This window comes from Enhydra lutris, unplaced genomic scaffold, assembly GCF_002288905.1.
Source record: "Enhydra lutris kenyoni isolate GAN:26980312 unplaced genomic scaffold, ASM228890v2 scaffoldscaffold41, whole genome shotgun sequence".
NCBI lineage: Eukaryota > Metazoa > Chordata > Mammalia > Carnivora > Mustelidae > Enhydra > Enhydra lutris.
The window spans coordinates 10,571,667-10,598,411 of record NW_019154125.1 but is presented as its reverse complement, the minus strand read 5'-3'; the positions used below and the strand labels follow the sequence as shown (position 1 = coordinate 10,598,411).

At 39.8% G+C, this 26,745-nt stretch overlaps 1 protein-coding gene across 1 annotated transcript in view; it reads left to right on the top strand.

Moving 5' to 3' along the window:
• LOC111155455 (XK related 4) overlaps nucleotides 1-26,745 on the top strand; it is a 425,560-nt gene that overhangs the window by 242,205 nt on the left and 156,610 nt on the right. The window contains exon 2 of the mRNA XM_022515620.1: nucleotides 21,262-21,461. Within this exon, the coding sequence (XP_022371328.1) occupies nucleotides 21,262-21,461 (200 nt within the window). The remainder of the gene's footprint in view (nucleotides 1-21,261; nucleotides 21,462-26,745) is intronic.

Here is a 26,745-nt window from a genome sequence, read left to right as displayed (position 1 = left end):
AATTGCTTAGGGGCGTCTGGGTGGCTCAGAGGGTTAAAGCCTCTGTCTTCGGCCCAAGTCATGATCCCCGGGTCCTGGGATCGAGCCCCGTATCAGGCTCTCTCCTTGGTGGGGAGCCTGCTTCCTCCTCTCTCTCTCTGCCTGCCTCTCTGCCTACTTGTGATCTCTCTCTGTTGAATAAATAAATAAAATCTTTTAAAAAAATGTTAATTGCTTCCTCAAATTTTTTTTACAAAATTTGTATCTTTAGTCTGGGCAACTGTCACTTACCTAGTCTCCATCCTGCACAGTCCTTGATGAAAACAATAAAGCTCTAGATTCACTTATGGTAAATGTCTTAGCCTGGACTCCCAGAGAGCAGAGCCCGAGACAAGAGCTAGAGTGCATGAGGTTTATTTGGGGATGTGGTCCCAGGGAGTATGAGTGGGAGACAAAAAAAGCAGGGACTCCGAGCCCAGAGAACTTTGTCAAGTTGACCACTATTGTGAACAAGTGCACCTGGGTACATCCAGCTGAGAGAAGAGGGGGAGTTTTATCCAATGACTCCTTTGGTTATCTTCCCTAACCAAGGATGGGAAGGATGTGCCCAAGGATGGGAAAGGACTGCAGCTCTGATGAGTTGCTATTTGGTTATCCTGTGCAACACTAGTAACTCAGCAATGGCTAAGGCACAGTTGTCCTGGAGGCCAGGAGGCACACAGAGTACAGTGGGGAGAGTCCAGCAGAATCACTTCTCAACACTTGAAGTCTGGAGGACCTCAACCAGATCAAACCCTATGGTTAGATTTTTGGATATTTTGGATTTATACAGTTAAAAAACAGGCTCAAGAAAAATCATGCTTATCTGTGACAGATTTAATCAATCAACCGATCAATCAATTGAACAGTCTCAAATATCTGTTGACAAGCAGATTGCTTAGTGTCAGGACCCATGATCAGAATCCCAGCCTTGCCTTCTAGAAACTCAAAAGTTTGCTTTGAACCACACAGTACATCAGGTTCAATTCTATATTAAAAGAACTAGTTAGTTCTGACCCAAATACGTTTTAATATAAGAAAACCAAGTAGCTATTTAGTTATGGGTGGCTGACACATTTTTCTGGACTAGAAACCTGAGGTTGTTTGATAATGTAGGATTCTATGGAAGTTGATCTGGTTATGTCTCGATAGCATGGGTCTTGGAAAAATAGTGTCTATGGTCAGCTCAACTGCTCACTAACTGTACGATGTTCTTAAATGACCTAAGCCTCTTCTGGCAAGGATCCCTCATGGATCAAAGAGAGTAAATAACACCACTTCATAATGCATCTGGAAAGACTAAGAAAATTTGTATAAAGCATTTTACCCAGTGCCTGTGTATTTTAGGCAGAAAGTTAATTCCCTTTGCTTGATCATGTGCATTCATTCTAGAAGACTGACTAGCAGAAAGAAACTTTGAAACTGCTCACATACACTGTCATACCTCTCCTGGACAAGTTCCATGCACTGGCCCTCAGCTGTTATTCAAAAACAAGTTGCAAATTCAAGTCTGGGTGGCATGGCACCTTCCTTTTTCTTTAATGTCAGCAAGTTTAATTTTAATTCTGGGCTATGGTAAAACAACAGAAGGATGTAGGCAGTCTTTTGTTATTTATGCAGCATGCTAAAAATTACGCGATAGACAGTAAATTAAGAAAAGCTGCCCTATAAATTTCAGTTAAATCTTACATGTGTTTTAATATTTAATACATCATCATGAATCACATTTCCATAAACCACAATGGAAGCTCAGGCATTATCTATAAGAATGTGTTAGATTTTTATTAGCGTTAATTTTCTTCAACTAAAGCCATTCTCTAAGTAAAGCAAAAAATCAGCTGGATTTTTCTCTGTGATACAAAACACAAAATTAACTCTCACTGACCACTGATGTTCCTGAATCGAGTCCAAAGCACAATTTCTAACTTCAGTTCATGAATTACCAGAACAGCTCAAATTATACCCTGAAAGAATGAGTGTACATGCCCATTCTCTCTTGATTTATTTTGTGATTCTAAAGAAAATTGACTAAGAGGCATTAGCTGATAATAAAATGTGATATGGGGGAGGCTGGGTGGCTCAGTCAGTTAAGTGTCTGACTTCAGCTCATCATGAACTCAGGGTCCCAGGATGAAGCCCCACATTGAGCTCCCTGCTCAGTGGAGAGTCTGCTTCTCCCTCTGCCCCTCCCCCTGCTCATGCTCTCTGTCTCTCAAATAAATAAATAAAAACCTTTAAGAAAATAAAATAAAATGTGATGTGGTAGAGGAGGTAGGTCTGTGTAGCAGAAAAACTGGTTTTAAATTCTTTGCGTTCAATGAGTATGTAACACTCAACTGCCAACCACCAGAGATGCATTTTCAGCTGAGCCTGTGTGGTGTATGTTTGTGTGTGGTGATGACATTGGTTCTTGACACACCCAATGTGTTTCTATGTGTGTATGAGTTTGAAACTCAAAATTCAGCTTAAGTTTAGATTAATGAATCTACATTTAGATTGATAAGTTGGATAGGCTCAAAGGAGGGAGAATATAAGTACCACAGAATGACCAGCTTGAAGGGCTTATAATTTAATGAGTCATGACTAAATACCACATGAAAGAGTTTGAGCATATATCTGTTGCTTTAGCTATTGCTTATCGAAAGGCAGCTGCTGCTAATACCAAGAAGCTCAAAGACCAGCTCAGAATCCTTCTCAATACAGTTACTTCCAGTGGATCAGACATAGCATGCAAAACAGAAACCTATTTTTCAGGCATAGATTAGGGATCATTGGGTAACAATACTTCTGGTCCTGAGAGAGTTCGGTAACATCTCAGGATAAGAATCACTGTGGTAGGAATAGCAGTTTGGGAAAGCCTGAACTAAGCACGGAGGAATGGCACTTATTTGGTTGGGCACTTTGTGTAGAGAGAACTAATATGAGTAATCACCCAGGGAGGAAGGAAAGGGGTCATGCAGGGCTGAGAAAAGAATTCTACATGGGTCACATCTGCACTGCCATGTGATAACCTGTGAAGTTGTACCTGGTAAGAGGCAATGTGGAGGGTTTAGCAGAGGAATCAACACACAATAGGAAAATCAGAAGCCATCTTGGGATGATGAGTATGTCACTGACGTGACATATATTTAGAGGACTACTTAGAGGACTGATATCCAAAGGAAGAACATGTATCACCAGGGGTGCTGCTCTGAACATGTAATGTAATTAAGGGGGTTTGTGTGTAAATGGTTGATTTGAAGGCAATTCCAGGAAACACTCATAGGAGCGGGGAAGCAAGACAAGGAAGAGAAGGCTGTATATGTGGGAATGAATGGGTAACCACTATGGGAAGCTGGGACACAAGACTACCAGGGAATCTTTGATGCAGTGGAGAATTCACTTCAGAATTACATTGCCTGAAGCAGCTGGGGTATTTATCCAATCATTCTGCTTTGTCATCAACAGAGCAGTGACCTAGGACATTAACTCCTCATCCCCTCCAACCTACCTTGCATATGGGTTAAGGGAAAACTTCAGCATATACCAGAGTATGGGTGACAAGTTGACCATGGGCAGGACATCAACATGCCAGCCCACACTTGCCTTGATGGTGCCTTAGATTCTCTGTTTTCTCTCCTTCCTAGTCAATTAAGGGGAAGCCCAGCCATTTCTGGCTACTTTTTAAGGAACAAATTTCTGAATACAACTGTGTCATTCTCACCAGCATTTCCATTGAAAAAAAAAAAAAAATGTGACCAGAATTGCATCTAGGTTTAGACATCATATATACCTTATCATAACATTAATTGCAAACTCACACTCTACAACTTTCTTCTAGGAGTTTGAAATAACCCTGTGGCCTCTTAGGTAAACAACCTTTTTGCCCCCTTAGGTAGCTTCTTTTCCTACTCCACGCTTTGGGAAAGAAGTGACTTCCTAAGCATTCCCACTTTCCTGAGAGAAACTGGATTCCCTACCCGTGGGGTCACCTGATGTATTTAAGTATAGTGCCTTTTGAAGTAAAACCTTCTATCAGGATGGGCATGAAACCTAGGCCTAGTAAGGAGGCACACCAAATTATTAAGTTAGAACAACTTCACTGTGAGGATGATCTTATCTTATAGCTTTAAATATGGTAATGCCTCCCAAATCATCCTTAGACTGGGCTTGAAAACCTGATACACCCAATGGCCTACTCAAGATCTCCCCTTGAATATAAAAGAAGGATTTCAAAATTAACATGTCCAAAGCTCATCATCATCATCTGGCAATCTGCTCATCCCCATTTCCTTATCTCAGTAAATAGCAACTCCATTTTGCAGGAGCTCAGAGCAAGCACCTTGGAATCAACATTGCTTCCTCTTTCTTTCACACCCACATCTGATCTGGCAGCAAATTCCATTGGCTCTAACTTCTAAATAAACACCCAGAGTCCACCGAGTTCTCCACTGCTACTATGCAGGTCCAAAGAGCCATCATCACCTGCCAAGGTTACTGCAATAACCTCCCTGATTCTACACTCGCTTCCCTTCATCCAGATCTCAGCATAGCTGTCAGAAGATCCTTGTGAGATGCTGGCCAGATCACATCTCTTACTGTTCAAACCCTCAAACTGCTTTTTGTCTCACTTAGTTTATACAGAGCCCAGCAGGCCCTTCATGATCAGACTGTCCCATTTCCTCTCTGATCTTATCTCCTACTACTCCCCAGCTTTCTCATTTTTGTCTACCTGATGATCCTGGAATGATCTAGGTATATGCCCACCTTAACACCTTATACCTCCTGTCCTTGCTGTCTGGAATGTTCTTCCTCAGATTTTAAGGGAAAGGGGCTTACTTCCCCTCCATTCTTCGAATTCAAACTAAGATTTCATCTCTCCAGTAAATTTTCCTGGCTGTATAACTACATTGACAAGCATCCCAACATTCCTTATTCTCCCCCCTGGCTTATTTTTCCGTTGGCACTTAGCATGAATTTTTTAAATATATTTTATCTTCTATTTGTTTATTTTGCTTATCACCTGTCTTCCCTCACCAGAATGTAAATACATATTTCATTCCCGGCTATATTCCCAGACTTAAAATGAGTGCCTATTTCTGAGTTAGTGTTCAATAAATACTTGCTGAATGAATGAATGAGTTGCTGAACTCATTATTTTAGGCAAAGGGGATGTTCCTTTTGGCAACACTGAATGTTTTGTTTGCAGGCACATTTCCGAGAGAACCATTTCTCTAGTTGGTAGACTGTAGGTGGTCATGGAAGCTTCAGCTGCAGCGCTCCTGAACAGGACTCTACATGCTGTCAGATTATTTGGATAAAGGATCACCCCCTGCCACGGTTAGCATATTGTTTTCTCACATCCCATTTGCCAAATTCATACAACCAATTGTGCTATGACAATTTTCCCTGGGGCATTAAAAACAGTTGAGAACACAGATTGCTGAACAAATGGGAGAAGGAAGCAATCACGTCTGTCATTTTAGAGAAAGGTGTTCCCCCTTTCCTGACTCATCGCCATGAGCCACCCCGTACTACATGTCAGCCACCCCCAGAAGGCAAAGGCAACCTTGCCCAAGTCTCAGGAAGCTCCTGTGTTTTTTTCCTGCTGAACTAATATCACAGCCTCCCAAACTCTGGCCTGTGGAGACTTTCAGCGACTCATTCTCAGAAATTAGGTGCTCAGGGTGAAGCTGTGATAAACTCTAGACTAAACTGACCAATGTAAGCTTGGAGGCGGCAAGCACTTTATGTTCTCTCAGAATCTTTCTGTATGGGGCACAAACTCATGGCTTCAGGGGAAAGTGAAGCCTGTTGACTCACATGCGAAGGTCTCCTGTGCATAAGCAATGAAATACTTTAGACTCACTCCGTCCAGACCTGCAGTTCTTTTGTTCCCCTATCTTTCCACAGCACTATACTTTATGCTATTGAACTCTGCCAAGATTCTGCATGAATGAATAAATAAATAATCAAGTTATAATAACAATAATATTTTTTTTAAAAAGACTTTATTTATTTATTTCTGAGAGAGATAGAGAACATGAGTGGGGCAGGGAGGGGTAGAGGGAGAGAGAGAAGCAGACTTCCTGATGAGCAGGGAGCCCGATGGGGGCTCAATCCCAGGACCCTGAGATCAAGACCTGAGCTGAAGGCAGATACTTAACCAACTGAGCCAACCAGGTGCCCCAATATAATGTGTCTTAAAGACAATGCAAAATGATTGCATCTGGACCTGAATAGCTCTAAGAATTCAATGGCGATGTTGAAACCAATCCCTATCACATACATCTGCTTGTGGACAGTTCAGACAGGACTCCAGAGCCACCTAAGATCACTGCACACCCTGAACGGTAATAAGCTATCTGTGGTTTGCTTCCTCATTCTCCTTCCACCCTACTTGGCCATCTAGTAGATGTAACAGGTCAGATGCCCTGGCCTATGGATTTCTCAGTTAGCTTTTAAAACTATAAATGTACATAAGTCTGCTAAACTCAAGGACTTATAAGTTGCAGAGTATTATCTTATCTTTTAAAAAGAATGAAACATTTCACACACATACACACACACACACAGAACTTTCCTTATTTGTCATAAAATCAATCCAATGGGGCTTAAGATGAAGATTCCATCACAATCACATTTCTTGAGGAGTAAAAACAAATATTCTGTTAACCTGTCTTTTTTTTAAATATGGTTAATAATTTCTGAGACACCTGGGTGGCTCAGTCTGTTATGTATCCAACTATTGATTTCAGCTCAGGTACTGGTATGGAGCCCCACATTGAGCTCCATGCAGAGCAGGGAGTCTGCTCCAGATCCATTCTCTCTCTCCCTCTGCCCTTCCCCCCACCACTCACATACACACACGATCTCTAAAATAAATAAATAAATCTTTAAAAAGCATATGGTTAATAATTTCTGCCAGTAGTCTATTAATCATTGGAAGGCCTGAATTTAACTTATACTATACCAATAGTATGCTACATTTTCTCTGAGCCACTCTTCTCCATTTTAACACATAATTTACTATTACTATATTAGTATATTAGAACTCTAAAGAAAAAAAATTCATCTGGGGAGAAAAGCATCTTTTGTTCTCTCTGAGGACTAGGTACCACCTGGTAGGAGGTGTAAGAAAGAGTAAAGAAACTTCCTTTCAAGTTTAACAGCTTTCTTGCCTGTTTCAGCTGAATGTACCATGTCTCCTAAGAGGCTCTGGCTATGCTGCTCTTTACAGGGAAAATTATTTGGTAGAGGAAAAAAAAAACTCTATGATTTCCTACTCTAGAATTGAGGAAATATGTGAAAAATACCTATTTATGCATTAAGTATATGAGAAGAATGCATGAAAATTACACAAAACAAAAATAACCATATCCCACACATAAATTTTATTTTCACAGAACATTAAAAATAATTAAAAAGGACTTTTCTCAATCACACTAAGTGTGATTTTGCTTTGCATAAGATCATACTATGTAAGAATATTATATACCATGATATGCAGCTAGTAGAGTACTATTCTTCTCGGAGGACCCACATTCATTCTAATTATCTGAACAGGAGATAGAGGTGACAGAAATACAGCTCAGGGGTCAAATATATGCGTAGAAATCCACAACCTCGTTAGTCTGAGAGACAGTGTTGCCCTTGGGGGTGAAGAAATGAAGTGTGGTAAATGAGGAGAAAGTATTCATGCTCTTGTCCCCTTCAAGGATTTCTTGGGAGACCCTGAGTATAGTCTTCCATTTTTCTTACTGTAAATATTCTTATCATATAGCTGAGAGGCACGCCACACACGCTCACGGGTTTGGGTGTGCTCTTGCACTTCTGGTGAGAGAAGGCACACCCAGGGCTCTGTGATAATGAAGAGCAGGGTGGTGTGAGGAGGTGGCTCTGCAGTGGGGGTGATAGCTCACTCGGGTCTCCTCAGGGTGAGGCGCAGCCCAGATATCCTCTCATAGCTGTGACCCCTCTTGTTTCTCAAGTGCAAGGTCATCCAATTTATTCTCTCCCCTGTAACACACACTTTTCCCTCCTTTGGATGATTGATGGGACATAGAATCTAATTTTGAAACAATTGCCACTAGGAAAATCTTCCACCATGGAAATGTAGGCCACAAGTTTTAGTCATTTTGGCTATCATTGAGAGTGAACTGAGACCTGATGTTTTGGTGTTTAAAAAAGTGATTGTTGTGTCCTTATTCCTCAATATATCCAATAAAGGGCTTCTTAGGATGACAAATCATACTATTTTGTTACTTATCAGTCCCTACTGTTGGGAGATAAATGTATACACACGTGGGTGTATGTATCGTAGATGCATATACATACATAGTGCAAAACTTCCTTTGTAGCCAGGCAACAAGAAAATACAACTTGCTGGAATTACTATTTATTAATGTTGTTTCTTTGAAACTCTGCACTTTTCAGATAGTAAAAATAACAACAGTCAACAGCTACTATATTTAATGTGCTAGAAGATAGAGGAAGAATTTAGTGTTAGAATATGTCTGCATTATATCCTCATAGCTAGTAATGATTTCTGATTCAGCTCTTGACATGTCAGTAGTGAGCATTTGATTAAATATTATTTAAGGACTGAACTACCTGAAACAACAGTAATACACACTTCATTTCCTCACAAGTTATTGAAAGATTATCTCAGTCACATTAAATTTCAGATTAAACACATATATAATGCTCGACATGATGAGTCCATGTTTGGACTTTTCCTCTCAGGTTTATTGCTTTTGTCGTGCTATGTTTGGGTCTCAAGTGGGTAATGTGGGAGGCTGTGACATTAGTCCAGGTTGCTCTTGACACTTGGAAAATAATGATAAGAAGGAGCTAAGAATTTCAATTCTATCGCAATCCTCAGAAAATCAATGGACTTGAATTTGTGTCCAGGTGTGTGGAGGGGGTGGGTTATGTGTGGGTGTCTGTGTACACAGCATGGTGGGATTTAGGTAGATGCATTTGTATTCACACCTTCAAAATTGCTGAGGAAATGGCAAAATCAAGATTTTGTTGGGGCTTCTGGGTGGCTCAGTGGGATAAGCCTCTGCCTTTGGCTCAGGTCATGTTCTCAGAGTCCTGGGATCGAGGTCTGCATCGGGCTCTCTGCTCAGCGGGGAGCCTGCTTCCCCGACTCCCTGCCTGCTGCTCTGCCTACTTGGGATCTCTCTCTCTCTGTCAAACAAATGAATAAAATCTTTAAAAAAAATAAAAATAATTAAAAGAAAAGATTTTGTTAGAGTGAGATTATGTTGACAAAGTTGGTGCAGAATTCCTGGTGACATTTTGTGATGTAAGGAAAATTATATCTTCCATTAGTGTACTTCCTAAGGCAATAAATAAGAAGAATGACCCTATCAGAAAATGAATCAGTCATACAGTAAGAGCAGCAAATGTCATCTGGACGTATTTACCTCAAAGGAGGAGGTGAAGCATATTGATATTTCCGAGTGGGCTTTTATTGGGAACATCTCCCATTAGCACTAATGAGAGCTGTTTAGTTAAGCCATGCTCTCTCTTGCTCAAGGCATATTTCATCCTCAATGCTAAAGCTTTGAAACTTTTTTCCCTTCTTACATGAAACTCTAGTAATTATGCTAAATGTTTAACTATAAATATGGCTTCCTATGAGTCCTCCCTGCTGTGTGTATGAATATCTAAAAAGAACTGAGGCTTTTCATTACTATGTACTTCCCTGGTCACCAAAGCCCCTTTCAGAGATAATCTTTCTTTCATCAATACAGAAAAGCCAAAACCCAAGAGGAAAATCTGAGTGAGTCCTTCTACTCCTCATCTGGACCCCAACCTGAATTCCTTTGATACTCAGAAGGTCTAGAAATTGTCTTGTTTCTCAGTAGAGTGGCAATCTTTTCCATCTGCCCTTCTGGAAGACCAAGCAAAGGCTACATCCAGTGTGATGGAAACACTCTCTAGAATAAAATGCTGAAGGAAAATGAGAAGAATTGAAGACAAAAAACTATCTTCAGTTATTAGGATTAAGAATATGATTATTCTAGAAGAACCCAGAATATCAATAACCTTGAAGAGTAGCAACATTCCTCTTGTGAGTCAGGCACATGTGTAAGACATATCTTCTCATTCACCCCTCTCAGAAGCCTGTCAGGAGAGATGGTTACCTCAGTCTTCAGATACAAAACTTGGTTCAAAAGCTAAGTGGCTGTAAGAATCAGAGGGGAGAAAATGCTTTCCAGTGAGATAATAATAACACAGATGCCAAGGAGACAAGACTGTTTGACCTTTGCCTTCAGATACAGAAAGAGTCATTTTTCAGGGACAGGGCATTAGCCAAGATCCTCTTCCTCAGTGTCAGAGTAGACATGTGGTTATAAGGCAGTGTAAAAGATCTGGATTAGACTAGGAGGGTAGCTCACGACCATGAATTTCTTTGCTATGTCTACCCAGTTGCTTGCTTCCAAGAACCATTCAAAAGCTAAGCTGTGGTATCTTATGGGCCAAGCTGTCCCCCTTTTAGTGACTGGAGCACCCAACTGTGTATCTCTGACAGCATTGTGAGCTGAACAGAGCACAGTGGAAGCATTTGTCAGATCAGTAGGGTGAATGTTAAAGGCCACCACAGTGAGGGTCCTTAATGGGCTGGTGACAACAGAGGCCAGTATTGCCATCACATCTGTCCAAGACAGACAGGTGGAATTCATCACCTCTCAAGTTTCTTCTGTCCCTATTGTGATTCCAAGTGATCTTGTACTTCCACCCCTAGTCAGGAATTCTTGTCTCCTGGGGTTCAGTTCAGAAATGAGGCCTCACATGTAGCACATCCTCAGGTCTCACCAAAAAGATTGTAATTCTTTACAGAAGACCTTTAATTTTGAAAACCTCTTCCTTTTTAGAAACTCAGCTACAGCCTAAGGGTCCTTAACATAGGAAGTAACTTCAAGGCTCTTGGGTTGGTAGATAAAAAACAAACAAACAAAAACACCACCATGGAAGAGTAAACTTGAAAGTTTTGCTTCTGTTTCAGGAATACAACTACTTTTCATTGGAACACAAACCCTTCATCATGTCATTCTAAACTTCTGTAGAAAAGGAACTCCTGGGTCGGTTTCTCTGTATTTACTTCTCAATCTCCTATGCAGTTACTAGATAAAAAAACATAATGAAGTCCAGTTTCTTTGAATGATTCAGCATCTTTACCCCTTTGTTAGAACTGAATGGTAAATATTACCAGTTTTCCTTTTTTTTCTGCATTGTTTTTTTTTAATTTAATTTAATTTTTTTCAGTGTTCCAAAATTGATTCTTTATGCACCACACCCAGTACTCCATGTAGTATGTGCCCACCTTAATACTCACCACCAGGCTCACCCAACACTCACCCTCTCCCCTCCAAAACCCTTAGTTTGTTTCTCAGATTCCATAGTCTCTCATGATTTCTCTCCCTCTCTGATTTCCCCCAACTCACTTCTCTCCATCTCCCAATGCCCTCCATGTTATTCCTTATGCTCCACAAGTAAGTGATGGTTTTTCTCTAGAACAGATGATATGACCAGTTAGTAGAGTGCTATTTGGGGTTTTTTTGTCAACATGGACAGAATTTCCTGTCCTGAGAAGTAAATCCTCATAGAATCAGATCTCCCTAAAGTCAAACATCTTGCCATATGGTCTGTGGAAGCAAAAGGTAGTCAAATGTTGAGTAAAAATTGAAGAGCTGAAGACTTCTCTTGGGGGCTTGCTTTACATCAGGAAGGCAGGAGTCAGCACAGCCCATATAGGAGGTAGCAGAGGGGAAAGAATGACACTGAAATATAAATTTATGTTTTCATCCCCCATTCACCAGGGGCAAATTTTTCTTACCACACCATGAGGAATAAATGGGAATGTGTTACACATAGTACATGTTTACGCTCATGTTCATTGATTTGTTCTATTTCAACCTCCCCTTCTGGTAGCAGATGAAAAATAAGTTAAAAAATAATATGGCCAAAATGTATTATACTATTAACATATTGACGAGATGGAAGAAATCCAATTGTGATTGCAAATCCTCCTTATTCTTACCATTTTTCAGAACATGAATTTGAGGAAAAAATCCAAGCTAACATTTCCTCAGGACTAAGTTATGGGCATAAGAATCCTGAGGTCTATCATTGCTGATTTAGAGAAAGTAGAAAACTGTCCTGATATTGCATAACATTTGGGACAGCACTAATCTTAGTTAAATATCATAAGCCATTGTGTTCTTCCAACCAGAAATGAAAATTGATATGACATAGTCTATTTATCAATCTCATAGAAGTAACGAACTATAAAGAAATACAATTGGATATTTTCTTTTCCCCAATTCAATTCAATACACACTTTTGAAAGCCTGCATGAACAAAACTAGTGCTAAATGGGATAGCTTCAATGATGAAAGGGTACACTCCAGCCTGGGAGGGCTTGGGATAGAAGCCAACATGCAAGCAAATAATCGCAATGCAGTGAGATACCTGCAGGATTAAAGGTAACGACAAAGTCAGGTGTAGGGAAGGATTCTTGGTTGCTGATTCCCAAGGACGGTATTCTGACGTGAGATATATCACTAGGGTTTTGAAACACAAAAACTTAATTTCCTTAGTAGAGAAGAGAGGGAAGGCCATTCTAAGAAAAGTTAACATGAATGTGCAAAATACTTTCAGGCCTAGAAAACTACATATGCAAAGGCACTTATTATCATATCAGAACATAGGATTATCACACCCCATCTTTCTGCCTTTGCATATGGAGCTCACTTGGCCTGAAAATAGTTTTGTTTTGTTTTGTTTTTTTACCATTCTTGGTTTATAGATGTTTGAACTCTGTATGTGCATTACTGGAAGACTTGGTTTTGTGTTCTAGTAAACAAACTCCGTAATGCCAGATGCTTTTTTTGTTGTATTCCTTAGGAACAAACCTACCACCATCATCAGGTTAACTGTGAGCTCCCAGTGCTCCAGAAACAAGTATTGCACCACAAGAGTTCAAGTCCCCATGGACCACAGACCTGAGAGATCCATTTGTAGTGTTTTAGCCTGTGGCTGGAGAACTTAGAGTATGAGTAATCTCCTCCTTGGGTGAAAACTAGTAGTAAAATAACTCAGAAAGGCATTTCTGGAAGCTTAGTGCCTTTTTTGATGCCATGGGGGTCCTGGATTTTAAACTTCTGTGATAATTGCAAGGAAGTTGAGCATTAAAATCATTAATTACGTCACTCAAAAGGCAAAGGCTGTCATTGCTGTCTTCACAATTATCCAGTTTTGATGCCTTTTGACCACCAATAGCACTGGCAGTCTAGTTAATGTCAGATCTTCTCTTACCCAGAGTATTGCAATAGTCTTCCAGCTAATGTCCCTATCTACCCCCTTGCCCTCCTGCCCTCTTCATTTCATACAATAACCAATTTTGCTACAATACAAATCAGATTTCTCATGCTTTTGCTCAAAACTCTACAGCAACTTCCATCGCCCTTACCGAAAAACACAACATTGCAAACATTGCATGTGTTTAATACATACTCATTGAATGAATAAAATGACATGAATTAATTGAGTGCCTATGAATCACAAGAAAAGCTTGATATAGGGGCACAAAGACAGTGACATTCTTTTCTCTCCAGAGGTTTATATTTAGGGATGTGAATTCACAAATGAATGAATACAAAAATAATATTAACTTTTTCTGGTCAGAGCCTAAATAAAAATAGTTTGGGCACAAACAATGAAATGGCCAGTTCTCCCTGGTTGGTCACAGAGGGTGAGGGATTTGAGTCATAAAATAGTAGAAATTCTTGGATGTTAGGGTATAAAGAGGCTTTCCAGGCAAGAGAACCACAGGAACAAATGTATTGAGGTCCGAATTCATAGCCAAAGAACAGCAAGTGCTTTAATATGGCAAGACACAGGACATAAGATGGAAGGGGGGCAGGAGGGTTCAGAGGGTAAAAGTTAGGTTAGAAAGGATACATTAAAAGCCTTAAATGTCTACATTTCATTGCTTGAGTTTACTGTATCTTCTAAGCAATGGGGAGTCACTAAGGTTTTTAAGATGGGAGAAATTAGATTCAATTTATACATCCAGAAGCACTGGGAAGGGTCCATTAGAGAATTCAAAGTTGATTAATAGTAAGAACTGACTTTTATTGAATGCCTGTTATTTACTAGGCTCTGTGCTAGGTCCTTTACTTTTACTTCATTTAATTCTCAGATCAGCCTATGCAATTGGTACTGTTCTCATCCCCCTTTAGAGATGGAAAGCTAAGGCAAAGAGAATTCAAGGCTAAAGTCATACTGTAGTAGGTTACAGAACAAAAATAGAAATCCAGAGGATCAGACTTTAGAAAACAGAGGAGAAAATATATTAAGGAGATAAAGTTCCAGAACATAGTCTATTATCAAATGAAAGGGGTAAAGGAAGGAGGGATAGGAGCCTCACATGCTCGCTAGGCTTTTAGCTTGGATTACTCATGTATGGCTGTGTAGATTACTATGTACATGGTGGGACAAATTTAGAAGAAAAGATAATAAGACATTTTAAATATATTTGTTTTTATATGCCTGTTGGAAATCTGGAAAGCATGTAGGCATACAAGAAAGAAGATGGACATACAGGTTTGGATCTCAGTAGGGTAGAACAAGCAGATTTGGAACAGGGGAGGTGAGGTCATAGGGTAAAAAAGATCAAATATCAGTAGAAGAGTGCTACTGGTTGAATTGTGTCCCCCTAAAAGATGTTGAATTCCTAACACCCTGTACCTGTGAATATAGTCTTATTTGAAAACATAATAAGGTCTTTGCAGATGATCAAGTTAAGATGAGGTCATTAAGGTGGGTCCTAAATCAATATGTCTGTGTGTTTATGAAAAGAAGAAATTTGGACTCAGATGCACAGACGTGGAGAACACCATGCACAGATGAAAGCAGAGAGCAGGGTGATGCGTCCACAATCAAAGGAATATCACAGAGTGCCAGCAAACCACCAGAAACTAAGGGAAAGTCATGTTACAGAGTCTCCTTCACAGCCTCAGAAGGAGCCAAACCTTCCAACAGTTTGTTCATGGATTTCTATCCTCCAGAACTGGGAGACAATACATTTCTATTATTTAGGCTAACAATTTGTCATACTTTGTTCTAGCAAAGTAATACAAACCGGAAGAGCACGGAAGAGGGAGTGATTATTGATAATGACTGAGCAGATACTGTCAGTTCAAAAATGAGTTTCCAGTCAAACAAGCAGGAAAGATATTCCAAGAAAAAAAAGTGTTTATGAAAATGTATGGAAGTCTAAGAAAGGATGTTCCAGCAGTTTGCTCTGGGGTGATCACAAGCTGCAGCTGTGGAGTGGTGAGAACACAGTGATCTGTTCATAAAAGTTCCTGTAAACAGCACTTTAAAAATTTCATCTTATAATTGACAGAGAGCAATCTGAGACCCAAGGGAATGATTAAATCTGGTTTGGTTTGGTTTGGTTTTAAAATGCTCCTGTTCTGTAAATACATTGGCAGTGGCAGCATAGTTTTTGAACCTACCAAAATGATCCCATTAAAATAGAGCAAAATTGAAGGATCATGAACAATACCTGCAAATAAAACTCAGTGCTGAGAAATCCCCTAATTACCAAGGGACAAACGAGGGACAGCTCTTAAGAGCCTTGTGATATTGGCAACTATGCAGGAAGCGGCAGAGGAAAGGACTTGAGAATAGAAAAACCTCCAAATTCCTAACAGCCAATCACTGGAAAGTGGAGTGTGCCTTCTAGGAGAAGGACCTAGAAATGTGTTCTCAATGATCCAATGCAAGTGTGAGTCCACAGGGACTGTGATGAAATAACATTTGAAGCTTTTGGAGCAGTCTCATTACACACAGACTGAAGACCCTTCCAAACAAGGCTCCACATTGCAGAGAATCTGCTGGGAATAGATTCCAACTTGAGCAGGACAAAGACAGCCATGAGAAATAAAGGAGAAGGTCCAACTTCAAAGGAAGGGGCAGGAGAACAGAGGCAGCTGATGTCAGAAAATTGATAAGTGATATTCTTTTTTGTCACTCATGAGAATAAAAGAGGAATGACTTCTGGAGCTATGACAATAGCTACACCATCCTGGCCCCCTTACACCTCCTAAAACTATACAAAAACTAAACTAAGTCATTTTTAAACTCAGCAATGAGAAAAAAATCAAAACTATTATAAGGAAAAGAGAATAGAAAAAATGATGATGGGGGCACCTGGGTGGCTCAGTTGGTTGGACAACTGCCTTTGGCTCGGGTCATGATCCTGGAGTCCCGGGATCGAGTCCCACATAGGTCTCCCTGTTCGGCAGGGAGTCTGCTTCTTCCACAGACCTCTCTCCTCTCATTCTCTCTCTCTCTCTCTCTCTCTCTCAAATAAATAAAATAAAATCTTTAAAAACAAAAAAAAGAAAAAATGATGATGTTCTTACAGATAATGAAACCATACCAAGAAAAAATGTAGAAAACAGATAAAAACCATAAACAAATATTTCAAAATGAGTTGAAAGAAATTAGGAGAATTATAAAAGTTATGAAAGAATAATATAAATTAGAATTAGAAAAAAATTTAAAAAGAAATGTATTTACCCCAAAGATACAGATGTAGTGAAAAGAAGGGCCATCTGTACCCCAATGTTTATAGCAGCAATGGCCACGGTTGCCAAACTGTGGAAAGAACCAAGATGCCCTTCAATGGACAAATGGATAAGGAAGATGTGGTCCATAAACGCTATGGAGTATTATGCCTCCATCAGAAAGGATGAATACCCAACTTTTGTAGCAACATGGACGGGACTGGAAAAGATTATGCTGAGTGAAATAAGTCAAGCAGAGAGAGTCAAGTATCATATGGTTTCACTTATTTGTGGAGCATAACAAATAGCATGGAGGACAAAGGGGAGTTAGAGAGGAAAAGGGAGTTGAGGGAAATTGGAAGGGGGGGTGAACCATGAGAGGCTATGGACTCTGAAAAACAATTTGAGGGTTTTGAAGGGGCGGGGGATGGGAGGTTGGGGGAACCAGGTGATGGGTATTGGAGAGGGCACGGATTGCATAGAGCACTGGGTGTGGTGCAAAAACAATGAATACTGTTATGCTGAAAATAAATTTTAAAAAAATTTTAAAAAAAGAAATATATAGAAAAAAGTAAGATTTGACAAGAAAGATGATATAACCCAATATAGAATTCTAATATTTTTTTAAAAGATTTTATTCATTTATTTGTCAGAGAGAGAGAGAGAGAGAGGGAGAGATCACAAGTAGGCAGAGAGGCAGGCAGAGACAGAGGGAGAAGCAGGCTCCCTGCCGAGCAAGGAGCCCGATATGGGACTCGATCCCAGGACGCTGGGATCATGACCTGAGCCAAAGGCAGCCGCTTAACCAACTGAGCCACCCAGGCATCCCTAGAATTCTAATATTTTTTTTAAAAGAAGCTCAGAAATGAAAACTCTACTAGTAGGGGTGTGATGATCCTCAAATACCATAACTAGAAGATAAAAGGGAAACTTGATGCAGAACAGCCCATATCAAGATATATCCTAATAAAACCATAGGTCTTCAAAAAGAATCAAATATTCCTGAGACATCTAAACAAAAATTCAAATTCTTTACAAGAGAAAGAATATCAGATTTTTATCAAACTTCCATGACAACACTTCATGCTAGTAAGCGATGAGATAATAGATTTAATAGACTAAAATAAATAAAGTGCAGATCTTCAATTTTATATGGAATTTGCATGGATTTTACAGCCATCCAACCTGACCCTCCAATGCAAAGATTTCCCCAGATATTCTGCTTTTTTCATTGGTGTATCTCTACCATCCTCCCATCTCGGTATCACAAAACCTTTACATCTGGTAGGTGAAGTTCTTTCACAGACTCTAGAAATGGGCACCAATTTTCATAAAAAATTGTGCGACTTCAGGGTCCTCTTAATAGATGAAAACTTATTCCCATGCAAGTCAAGATTGGTAACCGCATGCTGTTATAAATATGCAAGAATTCTAAGAATATTGTTACAATGCACCTTTCTTAGGGGATCTACTAGAGAATAAGCTTCAGACCACCAAACATACCGCAGAGTCACTGACATAACAGCCAACAACAACAGCAACAAAAAAAGTGATATTAGTAGCTTTGTTTCAAAGCAACCTTGAAAAAGAAACAGAAAGATGAAAGCAACACAATTCTGGACTTCAAGTTATATTACAAAGCTTTAGTAATCAAAACAGTATGGCACTGTCACAAAAATAGACACACAGATCAATGGCACACAATAAAAGAAAACCCACAGATAAACCCACAACTATATGGTCAATTAACCTTTGACAAAACAGGAAAGACTATCCAATGGGAAAAAGACAATTTCTTCAATAAATGGTGTTGGGAAAACTGGACAGCAACATTCAAAAGAATGAAACTGGACCATTTTCTTCACTGTACACAAAAATAAATTCAAAATGGATTAAAGATCTAAATATGAGGGATGAAACAATAAAAATCCTAGAGGAGAACACAGGCAGTAATGTCTTTGACATCAATCATATCAACTTCTTTCTAGATATGTCTCCTGAGGCAAGGGAAACAAAAGCAAAAACAAACTATGATGACTTCATCAAGATAAAAAGCTTTCACACAGTGAAGGAAACCATGAACAAAACTAAAAGACAACCTATGGAATGGGAGAAGATATTTGCAAATGATATATCTGATTAAGGGTTAGTATCCAAAATATATAAAGAACTTACAAAAGTCAGTACCCAAAAACCAAGTAATCCAATTAAAAAATGGGCAGAGGGCATGAATAGACATTTTTCCAAAGAAGACAAAGAGATGCCCAAGAGACACATGAAACAATGCTCAACATCACTCATCATCAGGGAGATGAAAATCTAAACTATAAATTCACAGAAAATGGCTAAAATCCACAACATAAGAATCAACAGGTGTTGACAAGGATGCAGAGGATGGGGAACTTCTTGCACTATTGTTGGGAATGCAAAACTGGTGCAGCCACTCTGGAAAACAGGATAGAGTTTCCTCAAAAAGTTAAAATAGAACTATCCTATGATCCAGCAATTACACTACTAGGTATTTACCCAAGAATGCAAAATTACTAATTCAAAGGCATTCATGTACCCCAATATTTATAGCACCATTATCTGCACTAGTCAAATTACGGAAGCAACCAAAGTGTCCGTAGACTGATGAATGGATAAAGGAGATGTGATAAATAGATATATATCATTTGCATTCACACACACACACACACACACAGACACACACACACACAGGAATATTACTCAGCCATAAAAAAGAATGAAGTCTTGCCATTTTCAACAATGCAGATGGAACTAGAAAGTATTACAATAAGAAAAAAAAGTCAATCATGGAAAGATAGAAACCACATGATTTCACTCACATGTGGAATTTCAGAAACAAAGCAAAGGAGCAAAGGAAAAAAAGAGAGGGACAAACCAAGAAACAGACTCTCAACTATAGAAAACAAACTGATGGTTACCATGGGACAGGTGGGTGGGGAGATGGGCTAAATAGGTGATGGGGATTAAGGAGTGCCCTTGTCGTGATGAGCACTGGGTGTTGTGTGGAATTGTTGAATCACTGTGTTGTACACCTGAAACTAATATTACACTGTAGGTTAACTAACTGAAATTTAAACAAAAACTTTGAAAAAATTTTAAAGGGTGACAGACTCAGAATATCACCATTTCACAACCGCTAATGAATGAATGGATCTAGGAAATGATCATTAGTAGATGATGACATCATAAAGGAGAATATTGAGATCTCCTCAAGAAAGTAGTCAACATCACCTAATAAAAAATGATCAAACTTGAATCTGGGGCTGCCTGGGTGGCTCAGTTGCTAAGCGTCTGCTTTTGGCTCAGGTCATCATTCCAAGGTCCTGGGATCGACCCCTCCATCAGCTCTCTGCTCAGGGGGAAGCCTGCTTCTCCCTCTTCCACTCCCTCTGCTTCTGTTCCCTCTCTCGCTGTGTCTCCTGCTGTCAAATAAACAAATTAAATTAAAAAAAAAAAAAACTTGAATCTGACCAACACTGACTGAAGAAAACAGAAAGGACAAATGTAACCATACCACATGTATGCAATCATCAAAACCAAGACAGTGAGAAATAGGTGGGAAATGAAAAAAAAAAATGAAAGAGGAATAATGGTGTGTAAAAGAGACTTAAAATACATATCAAATAATCATCACATATAGGTCTTGTTTGGAATGTATTTCAAATAAACTCTAAAGAAAATAAGATAATCAGGAAAATATGAAAACTAGATATTTTTTATAATATTAAATTATACTTATTTGTAATGTTATAATGGTATTACATTTATGTTTGTCAATTATTTTAAATAAAATACTTTCAGATGAAATAACATGATGCTTAGGATTTGCTTCAAGATTATCTGGTGGGGGAGCACCTGGGTGGCTCAGTGGGTTAGGCCTCTGCCTTCAGCTTGGGTCTTGATCTCAGGGTCCTGGACTCAGGCCCCGCATCAGGCTCTCTGCTCAACGGAGAGCCTGCTTCCACCTCTCTCTCTGCCTGCTGCACTGCCTACTTGTGATCTCTCTGTCAAATAAATAAAATAAAATCTTTAAAAAAAAGATTATCTGGTGGCAGGGAGTAAGTGAAGATATAAATAAAAAATAATGTATGTATTGTGCATACATGTATCAATAATTACTTAATTTGGTTGATACATATAGTGAACTCAATACACTATTTTTTCTTTTTGTATATGTTTGAAATTTTTAATGATAAAACAGTTTTTAGAAGACATCAAGAGTGTTTAAAAGCACATGCACTCTAATACTTTAGACTTGCATTGTGCCCTAAGAGAAATCCATCCCCTGAGTACCACTGAGCACATAAAGAAACTGAACAGAAAGGGTGTGTATAGATTGTCAAAGTGGAAAATCCCTTCTATACCTGAGTTTCTGACACATTTCACCTCACTCTTGATATTTCAAGTCAGTGGATTGCCTTTAATGAGGCCGAAGATTGCAAGGACTTCTCAAAGCGCCCATTTAAGAAAAAGGGTGCTTTGCTAAGCAGTTATCTTTGGGTCTTAAATTAATAAGCCTCTAAAGCAACTGTTTCTTGTGTGCTCGTGTATAGCGGCTTGCAGAAAAGAAAAGCAGCCTTGGTGTTTGAATTATAAATGATCACTCATTTCTTTCTTCTTCTCCATGTTTTCTTTCTAGATATTTCCACACAATCTACTTAGGTATTCGAAGTCGACAGAGTGGGGAGAATGACAGATGGAGGTTTTACTGGAAAATGGTGTATGAGTATGCAGATGTGAGTATGCTGCATTTGCTAGCCACCTTTCTGGAAAGTGCTCCACAGCTGGTCCTGCAGCTCTGCATTATCGTACAGACTCATAGCTTACAGGCCCTCCAAGGTAAGGGCTTGTAATTTGGTTTCTGACTCTGGGGAGACTGGCTGTTTTATCGCAATCCAAAAACTGTTCTAATGCCTTTTATTGACAGAGGCCATGGTTGTCCCTATTCTATGTCTGCTATTTGACATGAGAATTTGTGAATGATGACTATTTTCTTCTTCACGATTACTTGTGAAAGCTAATTTGCAGAGACAATTTTTTTTTTTTTTGCCTTCAAGCTGCTATCTGAGTAGGAAAAATATTTCTATGCTTTTATGTTTGGTCAGAATGAAAATAGAGGCAACTGGGTTTTTCTGGCTTGTGTGATAGAGTACTTTCAAAAACCTTAAAAAAAAAATCCTAGTTCTCTCTCTTTCTAATAATATTCATGCACATATTTGAATATGAGGGTAATCTCTATCATTTCCTTCTGACATTAAGAAACAGAGAGAGATTAAAAGAAAATGGTAGATTACCACAATACTGGTTTTAAAGTCATAGAAGAAAAAATGTCAACATTTAATAATACATTGTTTATGTACTACTAAGTTTTATAAAATGAATATTTTCAGATTAATATTTTTGTGTTTCGCTGTCTTGTTTGATAACCTCATCAGTTAGACTGTCGCTTGTCTGCCCTGATGTTTCCTTAGGCTCTGCTATTCAAATCTTTTCTAGCAGCAAGAAGATCAGACAGACCAGTGGGTGCAGAGGTGAATAAATGGGTGGATGGATAGCCATGTTCTAAATAAGCAGTTTCCTGGCAATTTGTCTATCCTATAACTAAATAGATTTTGTGAATCATTAACATATTATAACATGCTCATTTTGTTTCCATCTCATTTAGAACCTTGGCTGTGTCTTCCTCTATGTGCATGCATGTTGGTGTCCCATTCTGGGCCATGCTCTAACTTGAGACTTGATCTAGTTGGTCCAGGAATCTCTACAGTGTCCTCATAACATTTTATAGCAAATAGCACATTAGTTTAGACTGAGCACATTAATTAGAGAGGTGGGGGGCATATTAGAGGAAAAGAAAAATGGAGCGTGTACTGGTAGCCAGGGACCCGTTTCTTTGTGAATGTCTGGCCAATCCTGGCTCTGCACTGGAATAGCTTTGGTCCAAGGAGTTTAAGAAAAGGGTCAAAGAGATCCATAGGGTGTGATTCACAAATGCTAGAAAGCAAATTGGAAGAAAGAGAAAGTGGTGTGTTAGCACAGAAACAGATGAGTAAAGCCTGGAGAAAAGAAGATGTATAAATTAGCTGCAGACGACTGTCTTTAGTGGTGAAAGACCACAGGCTACAGAGGGAGGATCTGGCTTTGGTCACTCACTTCCTTGCTGTGAGACCTTGTGCAGGTCACTTAATGTCTCTGGGCCCCCATTTCTCAAATGTAAAGGTCACCAAGGAAACTAGATGATCTCCAAACTCCTTGGAGCTCTGTTCCATCTTTGCATCAGTGAATGCCCAGTAACCAGCATTACAGGGCCAGAGATATGTATTAGGAAATGGTCTGTAAATGAGGACACAAATTTGGAGGCAGCATCAAACTAAATCTCTATCAAAGAATCTGGTACTTATCTCCAGAACAACTTGGCCACCTCTTAGTATAATTATGCAAGAGGAGGGGAACCTGGGTGCCTCAGTTGGTTAAGCGTCTGCCTATAGCTCAGGTCATGATCTCAGGGTCTTGAGATCAAGGCCTTCTCTGTTCAGTGGGGAGTCTGCCTCTCCCTCTCTCTCTGATCCTTCTTCCCACTTGTGCTCTCTTTGTCTCAAATATATAAATAAAATCTTAAAAATAATAATAGTAATTATACAAAAGGAAAACCCAGGCACAAATGTGGAGAGTTGCAAGCTGCCTTCTTGTGACCCAAGATTACTCAGGGTCCCTACTGGTTTTCTTTTTTTTTTTTTTTTTTTTTTAAAGATTTTATTCATCTACTTGACAGATAGAGATCACAAGCAGGCAGACATGCAGGCAGACATGCAGGCAGAGAGAGAGGAGGAAGCAGGCTCCCCGCCGAGCAGAGAGCCTGATGCGGGGCTCGATCCCAGGACCCTGAGACCATGACCCGAGCCGAAGGCAGAGGCCCAACCCACTGAGCCACCCAGGCGCCCCCCTACTGGTTTTCTAAAAGATTTAGAAAATCATAAAGAAGTTTTTAGTCTAAAGATGGTGGACATAGAGCAAGAAAGGCGAGAGAGGGCCTAAGAAAATGAGATCAGTTCGGTTGGAGAGTTTTATATAGTTTTATAGAAAAAGAAATAGAAATCAATCCTTACTTTTTCTCAGATTATTCATTCTAAGTCTAGGAATCAAAATTTCTGTTTCACAGGGTTGTGGCTCTTCACTGACACCTGGTGTCCCCAGCTTCTCTGTTGAGCTCACATTTGCATGAGGCTTACTATGGGAGCCAGACCTCCTCCTGGTCCTTGGCCAAGGCAAGCCATGCTGTCAAAATTAGGAAGCTGTAGGGGAAATGTGTTCTGTATCTCTCCCAAGGTGGTCAAAAGACAGGCTGACTGAAAGATCACTAGGACCAATGCAAGTCATTGAGTGCAGAATGAGGAATTAGTCTTATGGGTGGGTCTTGGTGTTGCCATTTTTTAACAAGGGAAGTGGGCAGAAACTTATGTCAAAAGACCAAGCAGTGGAAAATACATGACGACAAAAAACAACCACAAAACCTCCAGCAAATGCAGATGAGCTCAGGAAACACTAAATCAGTTTGCATTTTGTGGAGAAACCTCTCTTCAGAGAGAGCTTCCAAATTCAACCTTCCTCTAATAGGTGATCCCACTTAAAACGAACAAGCTTATAAATTAAACGTTGTGAATAAATTACAGGAACAGAGATGTTCCCTTCTAGGAGAAGAAAAATAAAAGTGATAGAAGTTAGTCTGACATATATTTTCATATACATTTATGGTACAAGATTCTTGGGATGTGGGCGCCTGGGTGGCTCAGTGGGTTAAAGCCTCTGCCTTCGGCTCAGGTCATGATCCTGGGGTCCTGAGATCGAGCCCCACATCAGGCTCCCTTCTCAGTGGGGAGCCTGCTTCCCCCTCTCTCTCTGCCTGCCTCTCTGCCTACTTGTGATTTCTGACTGTCAAATAAATAAATAAAATCTTAAAAAAAAAAAAGATTCTTTGGATTTATATATAAAAAAAACTTTCTCCAATGGATGCAAATAATCAATGGCATGAACCCTCTGATGTATTTGCAAATAGCTCTGAATTAAAATCTGTAAAATATTCTTATTTAGCAGGTAGAGAGTGGTCCTAAGTCTGCATGTAATTCTTGTATATGCCTCTCTAGAATTATTAGGGCTTTTTTTGTTTTTTTTTTAAGATTTTATTTATTTATTTGACAGAGAGAGATCACAAGTAGGCAGAGAGGAAGGCAGAGAGAGAGGAAGGGAGGCAGGCTCCCCACTGAGCAGAGAGCCCGATACGGGGCTTGATCCCAGGACCCTGAGATCATGACCTGAGCTGAAGGCAGAGGCCTTAACCCACTGAGCCACCCAGACACCCCTAGAATTAGTTTTTAAGATTGAAACAATAATGCCTTTTTCTCCCAATTTCAACCATCTATTACTCTCTGAAGGACACTCTTTTAAAAACCAGTAAGAAAATCAAAGAGATGTAACATTTTAAAATAGATGCTTAAAAATTGCATTTTCCTTATAAAGTTAGCATCACCTTAAAACACTGTTAGCTACGAAAATCCTTTCTCAGAATTCCTTACTTATTGAATAATTAAGTCAGAGGTGCCTCATCGCATGGGAGGCTGACAGGCTCCATGGTGAACCATGCAAGTAAAGTGTCGTGGTTTCTCAGCTGGCACTATCCCAGGAAGGACAATTTGGCTCCTGCCCTGAGACCAGAAATCAGAATAAGGCAGAAACTTGAAGAAGAACATCCAGTCTTTTCACTCCATGTTATTACCTTAGACACAATGGCTGCCCTTCACTGGATCTGGAGTTTTCCTGTGAAAATCTGTCTCTGAAGTTAAGAAACACTCAAGAGGGTCCAAGTGTACGTGCTTAGCTAAGGTGACAGTGCAGAAGTTACCAGTATACACTTCATTATGATTTTCCAATCCAGTTCCACATCCCTGCCAGAAGAAGAAGAGACAAACAGAAAGAGAGAGAAAGAGGGAGAGAGAAATGCAGGAAGGAAGGAAAGAAAGAGGGATGGAGAGAGAGAGGGAGGGAGAAAGACTGGTTGGTAAACCAAGATGGGCAATGGTGCACCTGTTCATCTTAATTTGAGGACACTGCTCTTGGTGTTAAAGATGCTAAGATGTAGGGGCACCTGGGTGGCTCAGTGGTTTAAGCCTCTGCCTTCTGCTTGGGTGGAGATCCCAGGGTCCTGGGATGGAGCACCACATCACATCGGGCTCTCTGCTCAGCAGGGGGCCTGCTTCCCCCTCCCTCTGCCTGCTTCTCTGCCTACTTGTGATCTCTCTCTCTCTCTCTCTCTCTCTGTCAAATAAATAAATAAAAATCTTTCAAAAAATAATATGTATATCTTTTTAAAAAGATGTTAAGATGTGGTCCGAGCCCTGCCTGTCCTGTTTTCAAGCAACATCTCAAGCCCATCCTGGGCCTTTGATTATATCTAAATGGTACAGGGAAAGGTAAACAGTTGACTGTCTACCTTCCATAGAAAGAAATTACCCTACCTGGCCTTTTGGATGTAAAATAAACAAGCTGCTCCTGGAGAGTCTCTAAGTCACTTTGAGCTTTGTGAGTGTGATTCTCTGAATACTTGGTTTTGGTTGTGTAGCCTCCCAAGGTGGTGGAGAAGATATTGATGCATATACAAACAAGAGTCCACAGGCCTTCCTAAGTGATATAGCATTGCTCAAAGCCTGGATCCATGCTCCATGGAGCAGCCAAGAGAATGCTGTGCAGGATCATGGCACACCATGTATTTATCCTTTCCAGTGTGTGTGTTTATCTCTGTGTGTGTGTGTGTGTGTGTGTGTGTGTGTGTGTGTGTCTCTGTGTGTGTGTGTGTGTGTGTGTGTGTGTGTGTGTGTGTGTGTGTAAGCCACAGCCCCAGGCTGACCCAGCTCAGTCACCTGGCTCTGGCAGCCAGGTGTGCATGCCCACCAGTGAAACCATCACGAAGGAACACTGATATCTCATAAGGAAACATCTTGGTAAACCAGAAGGAATCAGGCCTTTGTGAGATATAAGTTGGTTGTCAATCTGTGAACCCAAATGTTTCCACTTTTTTCAGCGGCCTTCAGTTCTTCATTTCCAATTTCCACATTTACTTGTCATTACTAGA